The following is a 19195-nucleotide window of genomic DNA, read 5'->3' as shown; positions in this document are numbered from 1 at the left end:
TAGCATATAATGGTTTATCTTTTTCATGGCTGAATGGACACTAATTTTTGTCTAATAAGTAAGCTATCAGTTGAGTGTTTTAGAGAGTAGACAGAGTTTTTTATCCTTCTGAAAGGGAAACCATTCGTGAAATTATTTTAAAATTTGTTTGGATTGCTTGTTGTATTCATTTCTCTCCTTCTAAAGTCGCCTGTTTACTCAAAGGTACTAAAGGTACAGTATTTTCTAAAGACCTGCTGTGAATCTGTTGCATTGTGTATGAGACCTTTCCATATTGAAATAGTAGCACGGAACAGAGTATTTTCTGTCTGTTTTGCTGTATAGCTACCAAACTGCAAAGTCTGTATGTAACACCTTCTAAATTTTAAAGGGAGACAAACAACAATATTCTGACATTACAACCCCCATCATTCTCCCCTGTAGATAATGCAGGAATTATCTAAGACTGTAATTTTGTAGGTTTGTTTTATTGTTATGCAGCCATGATTTCAGTTGAGTTGTGTTTATGAAAATAACAAAATAACTTTTTAAAAAGTGTGTTTTGCAAGGCATATTAACTGATTAATAATGGACTTAAACAAACCTAAAAAAACCAGACCCTCAAAATAACACTGGCAAACTCTGAAAGTAAAGGGTAGTATTCTGGGGTGTCTAGTATGGTTTAGCTTCCTGGCACAAGGCCAGTTCCAAGGGAAAAAGATATTTACAACAAAAAGTAATTTCTAAATTTTGGGGAAAATGCCACTTAAAACCCCAACTTTCTGGCTACTAAAAGTATGACAGTAATTTTTAACATCTCTAAACCCTGTGCTGTTCACAGTATACATCAGTAGGACCAGAAAGTCTCAGTTCAGCATGCTTAGATCTTCTCATTGAGCTGGTTTAGCTCTAATTCAGATGATATATGGCTCTCATTCCACAGGCTGCTGAGGCCTTTGTTGCCCTGTATGCATGGAGCTAGGTGTTTTCTTGTTCTACCTGTTTATTTGTTTTTCAGTCTAGAAGTAGATCTTTCTTTTAAGTCATTCCTAATGTATAGGAAGATTGTGTAAGAAACACTAGTGTGGATGCCAGGAAGATATAACAGTGAGCAGAGACCACCTAGTCAAAAGCAGGATGTGAATAACTCGTTTTTAAGTAGTAACAGTGGGGATTTTGAAGGTGCTTTTAGATTTGCTACAATAATCAAAATTTCTTTCACTGTCAGGTATGTTTTCCCTAGATATGCATGTCTAAGAAACAGACTGGGGTTTCTGAATGGCCTTCCCTGCTTTTTATTTCTCTGACCAAAGTGCTCTTCCACAAGCAAAATTGCTGAACACTTCAGTGTTCAGGCTGTGGATAAATTCAAATATTTGATTGCAGCATAGCCATGCATTTTTGTCTTAAGAATAGTTACTTTGAAATGGCACCTTCATAAGGTAGAATTCTGTAAGAGTCAATAGTAATGTCCATGACTGTGCTAGAAATAATAAATGAGGTTCTCTGCTGCCTTCTCTTAGACTCAGGATGAGAAATTGAAATGCAGATGGGGTTCTTTTTAAACTGACAATATTGTGAATGCTCTTGTAATGCTTGGTGCTGCTTTTTTTTTTTTTTTTGTCTTCAAGGCTGTGTCTTGGCAGTCCTTAGTACTTGCCATCCACCCTGCTTGGGGAAGGTTATTTGTTTTACAGCCAGGGCTCAGCTCAGAGCTCACCACAGTCCCAAAGCAGAAGCCCTGCTGTTGAGCTGGGAAGCAAGTAAGAATCTGTCCCATTTGCTCCTGTGTTCTCCAAACATAGCCCCCTCACTGCTTTGCTTTCTCTTTGCTCAGCTCTGTACAAAGAAGCTGAATATACACAGTGGCAAACATCACCTGAAAACTTTGTTGCTACTGTCAGCAACTTCTGTACTAGTTCAGTTTGAGAGAGCACAGAGGTAAGACTGAGATGTTCTGATAACTTACTCATGAGAGTGTCTTCAGGCTCTTCTCATACATTAACATTTCAGCCTGCTTCACTTCTCTTCCTATATTCACTTCGGGATATATAGAAAATAAGGCTATAATAATGCTGTCCTTTCTTGTCTTCTTTCACAAACATTAATCCCGTGATTTTTTATCAGTACAAAATAACCCTGGAGATAGGGCAGTCTGTGGATCAGCTTCTATGAAACTAGAAAACTGAAATTATTGTGTTTAATTGTGTGTGAAAGTCAACTTTTGTCAAAATCTCTAGCTGTGGCTGGGTACTTACAAAATGCAATGTATTCTTTTCTTTAGCAGATCCCTTAAATACATTTCACTAGCAACCCTTTTGAACCAGATGAAACTGTAATTCAAGCTGTCTTGTCTGCTTCTGCTTTACTTCACAATAATGTCACTATGCTGCTCACACCAAAGGCTGAAGTTTTTATCTGTAACATCAGATATTTTGTTCTAGTTTTTCTGCAGGTCATTTCTGATAAGGTAGTTTTTATAAAATAAAGAAACCCAACCAACAGCCCAACCAAACCAAACCGACAATCCTTCATTCAGTTATATTTTTAATGTAAAAGTTTTGTTACTCAACCAATGTGACTTTGCAAGCTCATCCCAGTCTTCCAGTGGCTTCTCACTAGCCAGCACAGAGCAATTTTTCAGCTGAAATATAGGAAACACTGCTGCAGCCAACAAATGAAGTTAATAGAGAAGATGATGTTCTTTCCAGGTTTTCCTCCCATTTTTTGGTAAACTCAGTAGTTAATTGGTAAGGGCAATGTGACCAGAGGCTGAGGAGAAGACAAGCAGCTGCTGTGAAGTCATGCCTGAGCTGCCTTGTGCTGTGGCTTCTCCACCTGCAGCAAGGACAGCCCTTTTCTCAGGCCTGGACGGGGCAGGAGGGATATCCAAAATCAGGGCAGACTGTGACACAACCCACTGGCTCAATTTCTTTAGAGTCCACATGTAGAACTGCTTGACTATAAGGTCTACAGACGTGCCCTGTCCTTAACTGCCTTTTATGTCTTTTGGGTGGCAATGCAGCTGAAGTACGTGGAGTACAGGTGTGTATGTATTATCACAGGCTTCTTCCCACATGTGCTCTTCATACAGCTTCCTGGGAAGCCATAAGTCAGACATTTGCTGTTAGGTAATTGTCTTGCTAGGGACACACTGTGCAAAATCTCTCCCTCCCTCCCTGCTTTTTCTTTTCTTTTGGCAGTGTAGGTTTTATCTGGTGATCCATGGTGTTTTATGACAATAATATCAAAAAGGGAAAAAAAAGGTTCTACTTTGGGGAAAAATGTCTGAAGTTTGGGGATGTTTCTCCCTTATGTTCCTTTTTCTTTGATTTCAGGCATCTTTTGCAGGACGAACAAGCAGAGCAAAATTACTACCTGGCTGGAGGACAGAAATCTTTATTTACCTGGTTTAGCTTAAAGTCAGTAGATCTCTGCTTCCAAAAGGCAGTGCATTGTACTTATTGCTCAAAATAAGGAAAAAAGTAACATCCCACTCTACAGTTGGCAAATTTGCAGCAAGGACCCCATTGAAAGCTGGTGGCTTACATCTCATATAACCTGAAATAAAGGAGTCACTCACACATTCATAATCAATACAATTACTTCTACTTTACATGAATTAAGTAATTTGTATGGCATTACTGTTTGGGGCATTTGTATCCCTATTCAGAGCACTTCTTCAGTATTTCAGTCCTACTGATGGTAAAGGCAGGTGCATGCCAGTTACCCACAAAACCAAGGCAAAGCTTTATGGGGAAAGTCTTTTATGTCCATCTAGATTTGAATTTGTAGTCCCTTTCCAATTACTGTGCTAATTGTTTAAGAGATTGCTAGACTAAAAAAGTTTTTAATCACTAATCTGTTTTTGAAAGGAACTTATGGGCTCAAAACCTGAACTACATACTTCTTAAATTAATTTTCTTCATGAATACTTCTTTCTCAATACAGATTTGTGAGTCAGAACACCCTACTGTGCTTGTTTCTTTGTCTTTTCTTCAAACACCTGGCCTATTATTCTCCTTTTTTCTTTCCCTCAACAAAATCGCTCACTCTTTGTAGGCAAGGTTCTGATGATATAATGTCACTGGAAATACGGACATTTATCCAACTTCCTATGGCACCAGAACTGAACTTGAACCAGAGAAGAAACTGAAAAAATTTGACAATTTATCCAAATGTGAGTCCTCCAATAGAAATATTTATCAATGTTTTCTGAAGAGATATTAACATGCTTGCAGGATCTTCCAGCAAAAGACCTCAAAAACTTGTGATGTGCAGGGTAAAGTCACGAGGTTTAATTTGAAGATAATAGTTTTTTCCTCAGTACTTGTAGAAGATGGCTGGGGTAGGATTGTATTCAAATTTCTCTGTGGCTTTGGAAATCCTCCCATGTATTTTTGCTTTCAGGATAATCAGATAAACCCAATAAAACCACCAGGGTTTCAGGCCTGCCTCCGTTGAAATCTGTGCCAGGAAACAATCTTGATGTCACCCAGAGAAGATTTAGGCTGCAACCTTTCTTTATTCAGAAGAGAGGCATAGGGACATATCCTGCGGTCTCAATCCAGGTCAGTGCAGGCTTTGCCTAATTAGGACTAAAAAATTTGTTGCACAAGGCAAGATAAAATGTCAGGAAGTAATAGCAATATTTAGTGTGAGACACACTCTTTAAAATGGCTGACTTTTTCAGGATATGGGAGGCTGCAAACCCCATTGCCCTGAGAAAGACTAGGAAAGCAAATGTCCCTGCTTGATTAATAGCAAATAGTTGACCCCATGTGCAGCTATGAAACTAGGCTGAAGGTTTTTAAGCTCCCCAACATTTTTTAAAATGTAATTTCAGTACTATATCCATAAAAGCTGGTAAATAAGCCTCTTTATTTAAAATTTAAACAGATTGAATAAGTAAACTTTCTTCCTTTGGTGTGATATTTCATTGTAAGGTAGTAATAATTAACACAAAAAACTTTCTGAGTTTTGGTTATGGGCACTTTGTGGCTCCTAACCTGATTTCAAGTGTTGCCCTGCATATTTATTTTCATAATACCAATAGCTTTCAAAGTTGGATTTCAAGTCACATGGAAGAATGGAAATTTCTTGGAAGGACTCATTAAAGCAGAAAAAATGAAATCACCTTAAAGAAAAACTTCATTTCAAAGTAAACCCAGATGAAACATCAGGAAGCTGTGTTCTCTACCTGCACTGACTGGGAACCGCTGCTGATTGCAGACAGTGGCTTCTGCCCAGATGGCACAGAGATGACAGCTTCTCCTTAAACCAGGAACAAAACAGGCAATGCACTTACCTTTGCTATTCTGCCATGTGTCAAATTGGGCACAGTAGCTTGAAGCTGCAGAGCCATGCAGAAGTGTACACCAAAGGACAGTCCTGGCCTCTGTGTGACACTGGGAATAGCTCACAGCTGGCAGGGGAGTGGTGCCCAGCAGGCTGTGATCTCAGGAGGAGAGGAGAATGTCTTGGAGAAGCATGCCCTCTTGTAAGGAGAATCAGGACAGAGCAACACCCAAAACAGCAAGGCTTTGGGAACCAACCCTGCTGTCCAACCCTGCAGTTCCCTCTCTGGTGCTGAAAGTGGCTCAGTGTGCTGGGTGAAGGTAGCAGCTCCCAGCTCTGGCAGGAGCTGTCACGCACATGAGTGGAATTACTTGCCTCTCTGTGTTTAATTGCTGTCCCTGAAATTGTTTCTAACCATAACTATTGGAAAAGCTTTGTTGATAGATAAATGTTATCTCTGATGTAACTGCTGAAATTTAGCTTGTGAATTTGATTCCCACATACCTGAGTGAGATATCTGTGGCCCTCTGGTCAGTGATGAAGATTTGATGATAACACAGGACCTACTATTTCATGCAATGTATTACATTAGCCTTCAGCTCTTATTTTTCACATGCTGCTTCTGGTGATCTTGTCTACAAAAGTAATTTGGCAAAAATACCAGGTTTTATTATTATTGCAGAGTTCTTTTCTTAATGACTTATGGCAAATGCAGGACAGTTTCTGCTACTTTAAATGTAACAGTGAGTCTCCTTTCCTGCAGAACCTCTCTGCATTGCAAGAGAGAGACACTTGTGGCAAGGAAAGATACCACAGAAGCTTGTACAGAACAGGAGTTGTGTAATGACAGTTTTCAAGCCATTAACCTACTTAAAAGGTTCATTTGGAACAAACTCAACACTTGAGTGGATACCGTGTTGTGCTGCCAGTTGGCAGCCCGGGCCATGCGAGTGGACTGGTGGAAGCAAATAGCTGTTGTGGAAGAAACACACTCAAACTTTGTGTGAGAGGTCCTGCTCACTTCACTTCCACAGTCTCCTGCTGCTTGACACACAGTGCAGCCCTGCTGTAACTTGAGTAGGGAGCTGGCTTTTCCTAACAGCTGAAATACCACCACCTTCTCCTGTCTGTGCTACCACTGAGGTCTATGAACCCAAACAGAAATACTTCCACTCTTGTGGAAAGTGATGAGTATTTGTCTTTGACCCAGCAAACTTCCTTCTCTGTCCTGGAGCTAAGTACAAGCTCGATGCAGTTTCCAGAAGCAGCAGTGATGTAGCTGGAGCTCTGCACCTCAAACTCTAGCTGAGAACTCAACTGTGTAGTCTTAAGAGTAGGCCCAGAGCTGTCTTGAGAAAGAAATTCTAAAATACACAAAATCTTTTCAGTGTAATTGTGTTTGAGGACAGGTTTGAGAAAACAGGCAGCATCAGTGGAGGAGTTCCATGCTGTCCCATCAACCACAGGAACAGAGTTTGCTTGGACCTCCACTACAGGTGTGGGAAAGATGATCTCCGTGTGCAGCCAACTATTGGGATTTCTTTTGTTGCTGTGAAGCAAAAATTAGCACTTCTATAACTCTGCCATTTGCACAGTGTCGTGTTTGTTTAATGAGTCCTCACAACAGCCCTGTGAGGTAGGCCAGTGAGCTGCAAAAGGAGCATACGATGACTTGTCCTCGCTTTTCACGACAGCACCAGGAGGATACTACATATCCTCGCCTTACACTAAAGCATCAAACCCGTGGAGAGCTGTTCTCAGTCCCATGTCCTGGATGGGGAAGTTCAGCAAAGACTTTAAAACGACCTGTCATGGAGTCCAGGATTGTGATGGACTGTAGACTCCTGCTCTGTAAGGCCTCTGTTTTCGCTCATTTCAACATTGGTCCAAGGAAGAATTTAACACTTCACATTGAGTGCTCATTTAAATTCTGAAACTACTCAAGGCATGAAATGTCTCAAAATATACAAATAATTTGTTAACTTACTGGTCTGGTAAGGTGTGCCAGAAATCTTGCTAAAAGTAGTCAGCAACCTCATATTTACAGCTATAAGCTACTGATTGACAAGTATATACATACACAGAGAACTACAGACAATTTACTGCACACTGCTAACCTACTTTCACAGGATACAGTTCATGTACAGAGGTTAAACTTTCTTAGTTAAGACATTGTCATCTTGAACATAAAGCAAACTTCTTAAAAATTTGAAACAAGTTACTCTTTACACAAACCTAGTTCTGAATCAAAAGCCTATACTGAAAATAGTCCCCATCTTGTTCCTGCTAAGTCTGTCTAGAATGCAATATTTCACTGGCATTTGCACTTCAACATGAAGCATGGTCTCCAAGTTAATAACTGTGTACTGATTCTCAAGTACTGCATGTAAGAGTTCCTCCTGAGAAGTTAAGAATTGCTTAGAAAAGTGGTTATTCCTACAAAGAATTTCGAGCCTTTGGACTAGCTTCTGGTGAGTTCGGTGATTTCAAAGCTTCAGATATGTGTTAGCCTGATTTACACAGATGAGATAGTTCCTGCTTCTGTTTCTGCAGTGCAAGAAATGATACAAGCCAATTTACTGCCTGATTTCATGTTGTAATGAAGGAAAACAATATTTAGCAGGTTTATTTTCTTTCAGTCTGTTACTGAAGCTGCAGGAAATACAGCTCTGTGTGTGTGTGTGTGTTTTCTTTTTTTAAATGGGTCTCTCTAATGAGAGCTACTTATTGGAGAAGGCATTCACTTTCCCCTCCGTGGCTGTAGTCTGTGGGAGAGCTCCTAACAAAGTTCTTTGTTAGTGTTTGTAAGACTGGAGATGAGGTTTAATTGAGGGATTTGTGCTGAATGTTCTTTCGCTTTGAGTCTTAGTGCTGCAATGCTTGACGTTTTCCTTTCAACTGCTGCTGGATCAGTGAAGGCAGTGAGAACAGGGTCTGACGGGGGTCCAGGAGCTTTCATTAGTACTGAAGCTGTTGTCACGAGAGGATTTAAAGCATTGAGAAACCTGTATTTGAAAGAAGTCAATATTACCCAAATTAAGAATTGTTTTGGAGAACAAATACTTACTGAGTTGCAGCTTCCCCCCACCAAAGTATTAGGAAAAATAGTTCCAAAATTTTCAATTTCTTCCAACTATACATTCTTTTAGTTTTATTTTGGAGTATAATGTCTTGCCCTTAAAAAAAAAAAAAAAAAAAAGCAGAAAATCCCACCCCAAATAAAAAACCAAAACACTTTAAAATAAAATGAGCAAGAGATGATCAGACATGGCATTCAGATATCTAAGTCAGCAACCATTTGCTTAACCCCTCATGCTAAACCCTTTCTAAAAAAATGCTGTAGATCAGCCTGTTCTGTGAAAGCAATAAACCACCTCATAAAAAGGCCAATTTATATAGCTGTTTATGCAGCCAATTTGTTCAGATCAATTGATTCCATGTGAAAAGCATTTGTCTGTTAACGTAGTACTAAGATACAAGCGCTAATTTCAGCAAGTGCTATCTTCTATTTTTTAATATATTTGTATATACTTACATATAATATATCATGTATTTGTGTATTTTATATGTAATCTATTTATATTTGAGAGAGAGTGAGAGAGAAGGATGGAGCTGCAGCCACACAGGTCACAGCAGTCTGTATGAAGACTAGAGTTCAGTGAGACCAAAATCGCAGTAAGTATGCACAATTTGTCTTCAAAAAGCAATTACACATTAAGATGTTATTAGCATGACTTAAACCCAAATCTTGCTGTTCCTAATCAAGTGATCCTACACAGGAACTAAGCCATTTTAGTAAGTTTATTGAAAACATGCGAGTAGCAAAATAATATAAAAGCAGCATTTTTAACAGTTTTGAAATTTAGATAAAAGAAAATTATTCTATACCTTCCAAAATGTGGATTTAATATAGGATTTCTGAAGAGAGAAGTCCAGGTAAGACTGCTGAGGCCAAATGGCCCTAAGGTTGAAGGACTAAAAGCTGGGGACATGGACGGCACAGCCAATGTTGAAAGAGGCATTGACCTCCATGTGTGATCTAGGAGGGGAGAATGACTCAGTGGAACATCCAAAAATAGACCAAGTGGGTGCGTTAAGGAGATTCCTGGAACAGTCCCCAGAATTTCATTTTTTTCACGTTTCCTCCACTTTGCCCTTCTGTTTTGGAACCAGACCTTCAATAAGAAATTATAAAGGCATTAGCTGAACTTACTCTGCAGTTTGTCTTACCAGATACTACAGCACATATTGATATGTTTGGCAAAATAATTACTGTTAAACCAAACCCCACTTCCTTAAAATAAAAGATCTTTTCATAAAGGCCTAAGAAGGTTTATTACAAAATAAATCACTTTTAAATATTGTAAATTTGGCTACTCTGTGACTGAAGAGTCACATATATTTTAAAGCTATTGTCATATATTAATCTATCACCTGAAGCGCAAGAGCAATTATTAAAAATGATCATTCTTCCTTTCATAACCTATTTATTGAAAGTGAAATTTCAACAAAGCCATTCAAGAGGTGGCAATTATAATACAGTACAAAAACTGTTTTCCAAAAGTTTTAAATAGCATCTAACAGCATTTAAAAATCAGGTTTTGAGGGACCCAGCTTGCTTAACCTCAGCCATGCTCTATGACCATTTCCAGCAGTGTAACTTACCTTCAGGTGCTTGAATGTCACAAAGTGTGTTTGGGAGAAAAGCCCTGCACACACCGGGACGCTGATCCCCAAACAAGGCTGCGGCACGCCCCAGCCTCGCTGCCCCGAGCCTGATGTTGTTTCTCTCTGTCAACTGACAGAGACACAATTGACTCTCTCAAAGCACTTGTTCTGGGGTTCTCAGGATCCAGCTGCAGAAGTACTGTGCTGGTCCTTTCATTGCATGCAGTATATTTACACTGGAAAGCTGCTGTTCTCCTGGCAGAGGGATTTACCCCTCTCAGGTTAAGTGTGCTACACAGAACTGTCTTGCTCACAGGCAGTCGGCTGAGGGAGGTGCACTCAGCAGAAAATCAGAACATCAAAATGTTGAAGTTGGTACTTGAAATTCTTGAGTGGCAAGACTCAAGAATTCTTCAGTTTTTCCTCCAGCAACCATCGGTTTTCAATAGTCAGATGTCTTACACAGGAATATCTGAACCTGTGAAATGCCAGGCAGCTATGTCTGCATGGCAGTGAGGACTAGATACTCCATCAGTCCTACTCCAAGACAGGGGTCTGGTAAGGAAATCTAAATTACTGAGATCAGATGACTTTAAATCCCTGTTAACCAGTAATCCCATGTATTTGTAAGTGGAGCTTACCTAAGATTTCACAGGAGAAGACCATCAACTAAAAGGTTTTAGTGTTTTCTATGAAAAATATCCTGTTGAAAAGGCAATAACTGTCTCACACGGAGACATGCAGATACACCTTTCCTAAAAAGGATAAATGCTGCAAGGATGTTCATGTCCTTACTAAATCCTAGCACTGTTGTTCAATCTGTTCTTCATAAAGAAGCCTAACACAAAATTAAATGTCTGATTTTCTGCTTTCTCTGTCCTAAAGCAAATCCATTTGATCACTCAGACATGCACTTTGACTACAAAATAATTTTTTTAAATGTTACAGGTAACTTTGAGCTTAACCCCAAAATGTGATAATCTCTCAGATTTTGTATTTCTCAAACTAGAAGGAAATACCAGCATAGATATCTAATAATTACCATTAGAAAAAAGCTGGTTTTCCATTCCTTATTGGTACAAACCCATCGGTTCAAGTGGTAACAGGAGTAGACCAATGCCTCATACCTTAGACTGACATGAAAAACAGCTTTCAAAATTTACTGCACACATTAACATTCAGATTAGTCATCTTGAACCATTTGTTAAACAGTTTTCCTTTGCTTCCAATAAAAGGCTTAACTTGCCTTTATTCTATTTTCAAACACTTCTGAAGTGACAAACTAACCATAACAGAAACTGCTATACCAGTCTTAAGATTTTTATGACTGTAATATCAATGGCAAAATACCCTAGAAAAAAAGTATTACTTAATAGTCAAACATGAGTTTTAAACCATCAAGTTTTGAATTGCATGCTAAATGTTACCCAGATGATATTTGGAATTACTAGCATCATGCATATCTGACAAGAGATTCAGGTCTTTTAAAAAGGAAAATGTAAGCATGTAAAATTTGATTGCCTTCTTGCTGTAATTTTCTGTAAAAATGTATCCTCTTTAATTGATGTAATACCTAATGATGCTAGAAAGATACATAGATGTGCATAACTGTATCGTGTTTCTGCTGTAAGTGAATAAGAGGATTGTAATGAGAAAATATGACAAGGATTTCTTGATCAATTATATCTGTAAGCCAATGTTTTAAAACAGATGAAGTTTATGGCAATGAAATGCATATGAAACCTTTTACCCCTCACGTTAAACAAGATAAAAGATTCCTTTATCTTTTTCTTATTTTCTTCCCATTCTAACAATATGAATAATGAGAAACATGAGTGGCAACAACAGATGCAAATGCTATTGAAGAGTAATCCCAGCATGGGTCCAGGTTATGAAAAGGTTTTGCAGACTCCCTGACTACCTCTTTCCCAAGGTAAGGAATCATATTGGGAAGGAATTCTCCTTTATTCTATAAAAGTAAATAAGGTGGGTGTTGGATGAGGGAGATCTCTTTGAAATGATGATGGAATGAGCATATATTCATGCCATTTTTTTCTTATTCGTTCATTTTCATGTAAGACTCAAAAGGCCAGAGGAGGAACAATGCAGTGGCTGGTACCCATTTCAGCTGGTTCCTCCCCAGAGAAGCAAACCTCCATTTGTAAAACACACTGAGGAGAAGAAATGGTCTGACTGCATTGGGTAAGATTAATTTCTTGAGTTTACACTTGACTAAGTAAAGAGATGCCACTTTCCATGTCAGCTGATTTAGTCAGGTACCATGGGAGAGGACTGCAAGTCTTCATTTCACACAGGATGCCTTATAGAGCAGCTGTGAGCATGGGCATGTGTTGCAAGTATTTGGTAATTATGGTAGTTTAAGTACAGTACATCACTGTTACTCCTACACATCCCCTTCCCTCCAGGCTGAGCCCAGTTTCTCACAGGGTAGGAACTGGGGCTTGGCTCTGTGCACTGCAAGCTCACAGTAAACAACTGTGCTGACTCTGTGCTCCATGCTCAGGAGACTTGTGTTAAGATCTAACAGATTAAGGAGGCAAAGAGGTACCAGGAACAGCTCTTTGCTGTTCCTTCCATCCACTGGGGATGCATCAACTCTGTTATTTTTCTTGTTAATTCCTTTTTGGCTCCATCAAACACAAACGTTTCATTTTTTTTCCTAGATGAGTCATTAGGAGATGAGCTCCTTTTTGCCATGTGCCCTTGCACCATTCCTTCACAAGGTCTATAAAGTATGTACCCCACAAAGGGAATTTGACAGTAACAGTTAAAGCAACAACTTTTCACCCATGTCTTTTTCATTGTTAGATGCAATGTGCAATTGTCAGAGGCTGGGGCATGTCAGTGACTAGAGGTTTTAGTCATTGTTGATGTTAGGAAGAGTGGAGGGTACATAATTTCCCCCAAGTCCACAAGAGAGCTAAAAAGCTCATCTAGGTGTTCTTTGAGTCAATTATAAAGTACCATTCATACTTCTAATGCCTTTTTTTAAGATGGTGCACATTAAAATAAAAAGCTAAAAAAGTTACAGTTTTACAGACCGGAACTGTGGTGTGAAGCATTGCAGATCCAGTGACTGGAGTAATGACAGTTTACAAACAAGGATCTGGCATTAACAGTATCAAAGCTATGCAATAGTAAGCAGGACTGTCACACTGAGCAGCTGCACCAGTTCTCAGTCTTTCACAAGTAGGCACATACCCAGAGTTGTGCTGGAACAGTCAATATCTGATCTACAGCACAAGCCAAATTTAGTACAATTGTCATATGCAGTTTATAAATACTTGAAAGCCTTCACACCTTTTGAAAAATCTTTCTTTTTTTTTTTTCCTGCAATTTCTGTATAAAAAGGGGATTTCTAGGTTATCAAGAGATGAATCTAAAGAAAAGGGTTTTTAAGGGATATTGTTAAGCAGGAGTGCATAGAGTCAGGAAAAGTTACTAAGAGTCATTTGTAGTTTAAGCAAACTGCAGGCTACAAGGGATTAGTGTCTGTCTAAGTATGCTGAAGTTCTACAGGCACTGCTGCAATCACAGCCCAGATGGGCATAAAATCCTCCTGGATAGGATCTGACTGTCATATATGAATGTCAAATTCATCTTTCATTTGTTTTAACCGGTCATTTAGAAGCGTTTTTAGTTTTATTGAGTTAAGTTAGACCAAGAGAAGAATGTTAACTCTGCAGTGTCAGTAAATGACTTTGAATGCCCCACAGAACCCCTCATTTTCTAATTTATCCTTTTTAATTCCTGCCTTTCGACCCATGAAGGCGGCAGCACAAGCGGGAGTGAAGCGCAGCATGGGAATGTCCCAGAGCCGCCGCTTCCCCGCCACGGAGGTACCGCGCCGCTTCCCCCGTCCCTTCAGCACCACCCGCCGCGGACAGGACGCGCGCCCGGCACCGCCGCTGTTCCGTTCGCGCCCGGCTGAACCAGAGGGAAAACGCGCTGTGTTCAACCCCCTCTTGCCCCTCGTCCCCTCCGGCACTCACCTGCACCCGGGCTTCCGTCAGGTCAAGGCGCAGGGCCAGCTCCTCTCTGCGGGAAGGACACTCAGTTAGAGCCGGCGCTTGCCCGCCGCCCCGGCACGGCCGCGCCCGCCCCTCCCGCCGCTACCTGGTGAACACGTCGGGGTAGTGGGACTTGCAGAAGGCGCGCTCCAGCTCCTCCAGCTGGAACGTGCTGAACGTGGTGCGGTACCGCCGCTGCTTCCTCTTCACCGGACCCGGTGCCTCGGAGCCGGGCGGGCGCTCCTCACGCTCCTCCGCCTGCTGCTGCTGCTCCTCCGCGGGGCTGCGCGCTCGGCCGGGCCGCGGCGTCTGCGCGCGTTCCGCGCCTGCGGGAGACAACCGCGGAGTTACTGGGGCGGGCGGGCGTGGAGCGGCCCCGCTGCCTCTCACCGTGCCGCCCTCCCCGCCGCCCCTCACCGTGCCGGCCCGCGGCGGGGCCCCGGCCCAGGATGCTGTCGATGAAGTAGGAGGTGAGGAGGTGCAGGGCCGGCGGGGCGGCGGGGGCCGCGCTCTGCATGGCTGCGGGCAGGGCCCCCGCGCCGCGCCGCGTTTTATGGGCGCGGGCAGCGCCCGGCTCCGCGCCCCGGCATTAGCATTTCATTAGCGCGTGGCGTCAAGGCCGGGGGTGGGACGCGCCGTGCCCCGCTCGCCGGGCCTCCTCCCCCGGGCGGGCACAGAGAGCCGCCCCACCGGGGCTGCCCTACGGCCGTTCACCGCCCTGGGGCCGTACCGCCCGCTCCCTCCGCTCCCGCAGGCCGGCCGTAACTTTTCGAAGCCTCGTTCAGGGGCGCGGAGCGGCTGCGGTGAAGTTGTGAAGTTGTGTCGGTGCCCGCCGCGGTGCGGGAGAGCCCTGGCCGGCTCCGCGGGAGCTGCGGATGGGTCCGCAGTGAGGCCTGAGGGACCCGGCTGAGACCCAGGAGTGAGGGAGAACAGTCACCAGTATTTACCTTTATTGCTCCTCATGACCTTACACTTGTTGAATTCAGCTTTTTAAGGCTGACCTTGCAAAGTACCGTGTGCCAGCAGGTGAAGGGGAAATGCGCAAATCCATGCAAGACTGAGTCCTTTCTCCTGGAGATCTCTAATTCCACTCCTGCTGTAATTATGTTGTCGGTGCTGTTACAGCAATGGTTCCTCAACAGGAGTCCTGGAAACGATTTCCTGCACAGGGAGACTTCCAGCAGTTCTGTGATCTTACTGTGGTGTACTGATAGAGACTGTCATAAATGAGATGACAAAATGACTTGAGACTGAGATCTTGATTTTGGGGGATGAGAATGAAATACTACTTTCTAGAGAGTCTTACAGAGAGTACAGCAGCAAAGGGCTAAGAACCCCCAAACTCTAAAACTAGTGTCTGAAAGCTGAAGCCAGAAAATTATAGATTAGAAATGAGGCAAAGATTTAAATATCTGTTTTGAAATACAAGTGGTGGAGTTCTGTGTTCTCTGTCTTCATATCAAGGCTGGATTAGTTTACATTCTAGCTGAAGACATAGAGGCTGTCAGTGCAGAAATGCTTCCTGACTCTGTGACCTGTCAAAAGTCTTTTGGTTACTCCTGGCATTGCAGCCCACAGGCAAATTTTTTTTCAGTATTTTTCTCCTCTCCTCTCCTCTCACCTCACTGGGGCTGTGTGACTGCTTTATTGGTTCTATCTTTATACTGACAGAACTCCTTGCTGTCTCTGTTCTGCTGCAGGGCTCTTCTTTGACTCAGACCTTGACTTCATTCCTTTCCCTACAACTTGGTTTGGCCTGGAGCAATACCTTTGTGAACCTATTCCTGTGGCATTCTCTATGAGAAGGTTTGGGACAGCACTTTGTGATGCTAACGCTTGAAAAAGTAAGGTGCTTGTATCAAAGATGACTCTGGGTAACTTTGCAGAAAGTGTTTTTTTTAACATGATGGGTTTTTTTGACATTTCCTAGTTTATTGCCCTATTCATATCCTGATCCCAAGTTATAAAGCTCAGACTGCCACCTTCAACCTTAATTGTGTTCAAAGGTCTAGGGACTAATTTGTGTTGGGGAAAACAATGATTCTATGCATCCTATGGACGAAATGCTGTCAATTCCAGGAAACAAGATTTGAGCAATTTAATTTCCTCTGACTAAAGAAACTGTCAGAACTTCATAAAGAATGTCCTGGATGTGAAATAGACAGTGATATGCTTGTTTTATAGTTACAAATGTGTTACAGTTACACATGTGTCTATGGTCAAAGAGAAACCCCTGCATCTTGGAGAGCATGTCCAGGAATTTTAGTGGGATCTCCCAAGAGCCAGAAGGGACTAAATTTTGTTACTTCTGTCTTCCATACAAACCAAATCCATGATCAACAGCAGATAAAATTTCTGTGAGGAGCTACAGGGGTGGCTTGTGTGAGAAGCTTTCCCCACATTCAACAAGCCAATGCCAGCTGGCTGCAGGATGGACCCACTGCTGGCCAAAGCTGAGTTCAGCAACAATGCTGGTACCACATCTGGGACAACAGAATTAAGAAGAGAAAAAAACCTGCACAGCAGCAACTGCAATCAGAGGGAGGAATGAGAATATGAGAAGAATAGATCTGCAGACACCCAGGTCAATGAAGAAGAATGGCAGGAGGTTCTCCAGGTGCCAGAGCAGAGAGTCCCCTGCAGCCTGTGGTGCAAAGCTGTGGTGAGGCAGCTGTGCCCCTGGAGCCTGTGGGGGTCCATGGTGGAGCAGAGATCCACCTGCAGTCCAGGGAGAACCCCTGGGGCAGGTGGATGTACCCAAAGGAGTTTATGACCCCATGGGGGCCAGTGCAGGAGCAGGTTTGCTGGCAGAACTTGTGACCCTGTGGGGGACCCACTTAGGAACAGTCTGTTCCTGAAGGACTGCAGCCTATGGTGGAAGAGACCCATATTGGAGAAGAGCCAGGACAGCTGAGCCTGCCTGACCAAAGGGATATCCCAGACCATATGATGTCTGCTCAGCAATAAAGGCTAAGGGAAAAGGGTGTAGGGCATTCATTATTATGAAATTTGTCTTCTAAAACAGCTGCTGCATGGGCTGAAGCCCTACTTCCCCAAAAGTAGCTGGACATTGTCTGCTAATGGGACATAGAGAATAAATATTGTGTCTTCTTTTGCTTCTGTGCCTGGCCTCTGCTTTTGCATTATTAAACTGTGTTTATTTTAGCCCATTGTTATTTTCATCCTATTTTCTCCCTTCTTTATCAAAGAGGGGAGACAGCAGCTTTTTAGGCTGTGTTTAGCCAAAGCCAACCCACAATATATTTGTATTTTTCAGATGTCCTCAGGCTGGCTACATTTACACTGCTGACTGATGTTTGAGTTGTTATTTTGGATTTGTATTGTCTTGTCATGAGATGAGCAACCTATGTCATAGTTGCTGCATAATGCCACTGAAAAATGTCCTAAAAGAGTGTGATTTAAATACATTTTCATTACTTTGTGTTTAACCAACCTTGTTGCTACTGCTTTCTTGGTTTTCTGTGGCTCCCAAACAAAGTAAAATGTGACAGATCAGTCATAAAGCTGACCTTGTCCATGGAGTGTTTGAAAGATGAAGGGAAGAATATGCATCTGTTTGTGGATGACAGCAAAGCTTCAGCTGCATGAGGGGCACTGGTGTTTGCTGTGCTTGAAATGTCTCTTGGCATGTTGGTAATGTATTTCAGCATTCTTTAAACTGCTTTAAATATATAAATATATGTTAATGAAGTTTAATATTTAGGCTTAGAAAACAATCCTGTCCATATCTACATTGAAAAAACATTCTGAGATGAAATATGTGATGAGGTTAACAGGAAAAATTTCTTGAGCGTGTCAAAGGAGTTGGTTTGATAGCTCGGCACAGATCTTTATTGGCTTGAAGAAGGAAAATAGCTACTAACTTGAGAATTAAGTGCAAAACTTGGGTGAAGCAGAAGAGATCCTGATGAGAGCTCTGGATTGACTGTGGTTGATGTCCTAGGTAGCAGATGAAAAGTGCTGAAAACCTTTAATGCCAGTATATCTCTTAGGATTGTCCATATTCTTATTAACACAACTGGTTTCTCATTCTATTTCTGTTTTACACAGAGGCCTGATGATCTGCATTAATTTGAAGATCAGCACCTCTCTTTCATTTTATAGGATTAAATCTGGGCTGTGTGTGGCAATCCTGTAAATACTGGGGAAATGCAAGACTGAATGTTGTGGTACAGCCATAGTTGGTTTCTCTCAAGCCAATTGATACTTATCATACCAGCTGCACCAGAGTGCAGTAACTCTTTTGTAATGGAATCACAGTAAGCTGGTTTCCCATTTCAGTTAATAACTTGTGAAAATAATGTAAGTGCTTTTTGCTGATTAGGCATACGTGACTGCTTGGAAAATAATGTGTGTGCAGTACATGGCAATTCAGCTTCCCTTTCTGTGCTGCATATTCAAAAGCACAATAAAATATTAGTTGAAAGAAGAACAAGATAAGAATTGGAATGTTGCTGACTATGGAGAAGGCACTGTGTTGAGATGGCAGACACTGCTGTCACTGCTCATTCTGACCAACCCGCCCGGAGCAGATGTCCCTCTGTTGTGTCCTCATCCAAATCTCTTGGCAGTCTCACTTTCAGATCTCTTCCTTCCCCCTCTGCAGATCTTTGATTTTATGCAGACAAATAAACTGAGAGCCTCAGTCTTCCCTTTGTGCAGTTGGTTCTTGAAGGACATAGATTGTTCTTGAAAGGCTGGCATGTAAGAAGTTCCTGTTGAAGTGACATGGAAATGTTGCAAGACACCTGGAATGACCTGAACATACTGCACTGAGTGTTCTCTCAGCAGCTGCTGTAGTGCACTATTTCTCAAACCCTTTAGGTAAAAAGTGAAGAACTCTTTGGTGCACAGGTACCTCTAGCAGTGCCGTTATGATAAATCAATATTTATTGGATCTGCTAAAGCCACCCCTTTGGGGTCACAATTAAATTAGGCTCTCATCTCTTCTAAAAGGTAAAAAAAAAACATGTATGTTTTAACACCTCAAAGTTTCTAGACTCTGCATTTATGGAGCAAAAAACTGGTAGCACCTAGGGTCCCAGAAGACCGAGAATAAGTAAAAAGGATGCAATATTAACTTGTTTTTTCCCTAGAAAGTGCTAGATAATAGACTAAAAAACCATTTTTAATCTCTGTTTAAGGGTTCATATTTTACTGTTTCTGAGGGATGACAGTCCTCTATAATGTTTACATAT

At 41.8% G+C, this 19195-nt stretch overlaps 1 protein-coding gene and 1 long non-coding RNA gene across 2 annotated transcripts; one reads left to right on the top strand and one right to left on the bottom strand.

The window, feature by feature from the left end:
• Positions 1-6863: 6863 nt before the first annotated feature.
• Positions 6864-14494, bottom strand: ESX1 (ESX homeobox 1). Its single transcript, XM_068204798.1, has 5 exons — positions 14394-14494; positions 14083-14302; positions 13959-14004; positions 9166-9452; positions 6864-8282 (listed from the first exon to the last, which is right to left on the bottom strand). Exons 1-5 carry the CDS (start codon positions 14491-14493, stop codon positions 8057-8059), a joined length of 879 nt encoding a protein of 292 aa, XP_068060899.1. The 5' UTR covers position 14494; the 3' UTR covers positions 6864-8056.
• A 339-nt stretch (positions 14495-14833) lies between these two features.
• Positions 14834-18645, top strand: LOC137482471 (uncharacterized). The gene is made up of 3 exons (XR_011004084.1): positions 14834-15002; positions 15677-15820; positions 18048-18645. It is a non-coding gene; the product is annotated as an uncharacterized lncRNA (long non-coding RNA).
• The last annotated feature ends 550 nt before the right edge of the window (positions 18646-19195 follow it).

The sequence above is a fragment of the Anomalospiza imberbis genome, chromosome 14, assembly GCF_031753505.1.
Source record: "Anomalospiza imberbis isolate Cuckoo-Finch-1a 21T00152 chromosome 14, ASM3175350v1, whole genome shotgun sequence".
NCBI lineage: Eukaryota > Metazoa > Chordata > Aves > Passeriformes > Viduidae > Anomalospiza > Anomalospiza imberbis.
The sequence above is the reverse complement of the archived record's forward strand: the minus strand, read 5'-3'. Positions and strand labels throughout refer to the sequence as shown.

Bases quoted from the DNA above. Each gene is read 5' to 3' on its own strand.
- ESX1 (XM_068204798.1), bottom strand. From the start codon at position 14,493: ATGCAGAGCGCGGCCCCCGCCGCCCCGCCGGCCCTGCACCTCCTCACC. The intron at 14,303-14,393 runs GTGAGGGGCGGC...TGTCTCCCGCAG, and splicing joins CCCCGCCGCGGGCCGGCACG to GCGCGGAACGCGCGCAGACG. The intron at 8,283-9,165 runs GTATAGAATAAT...TTTCAAATACAG, and splicing joins TTAAATCCACATTTTGGAAG to GTTTCTCAATGCTTTAAATC.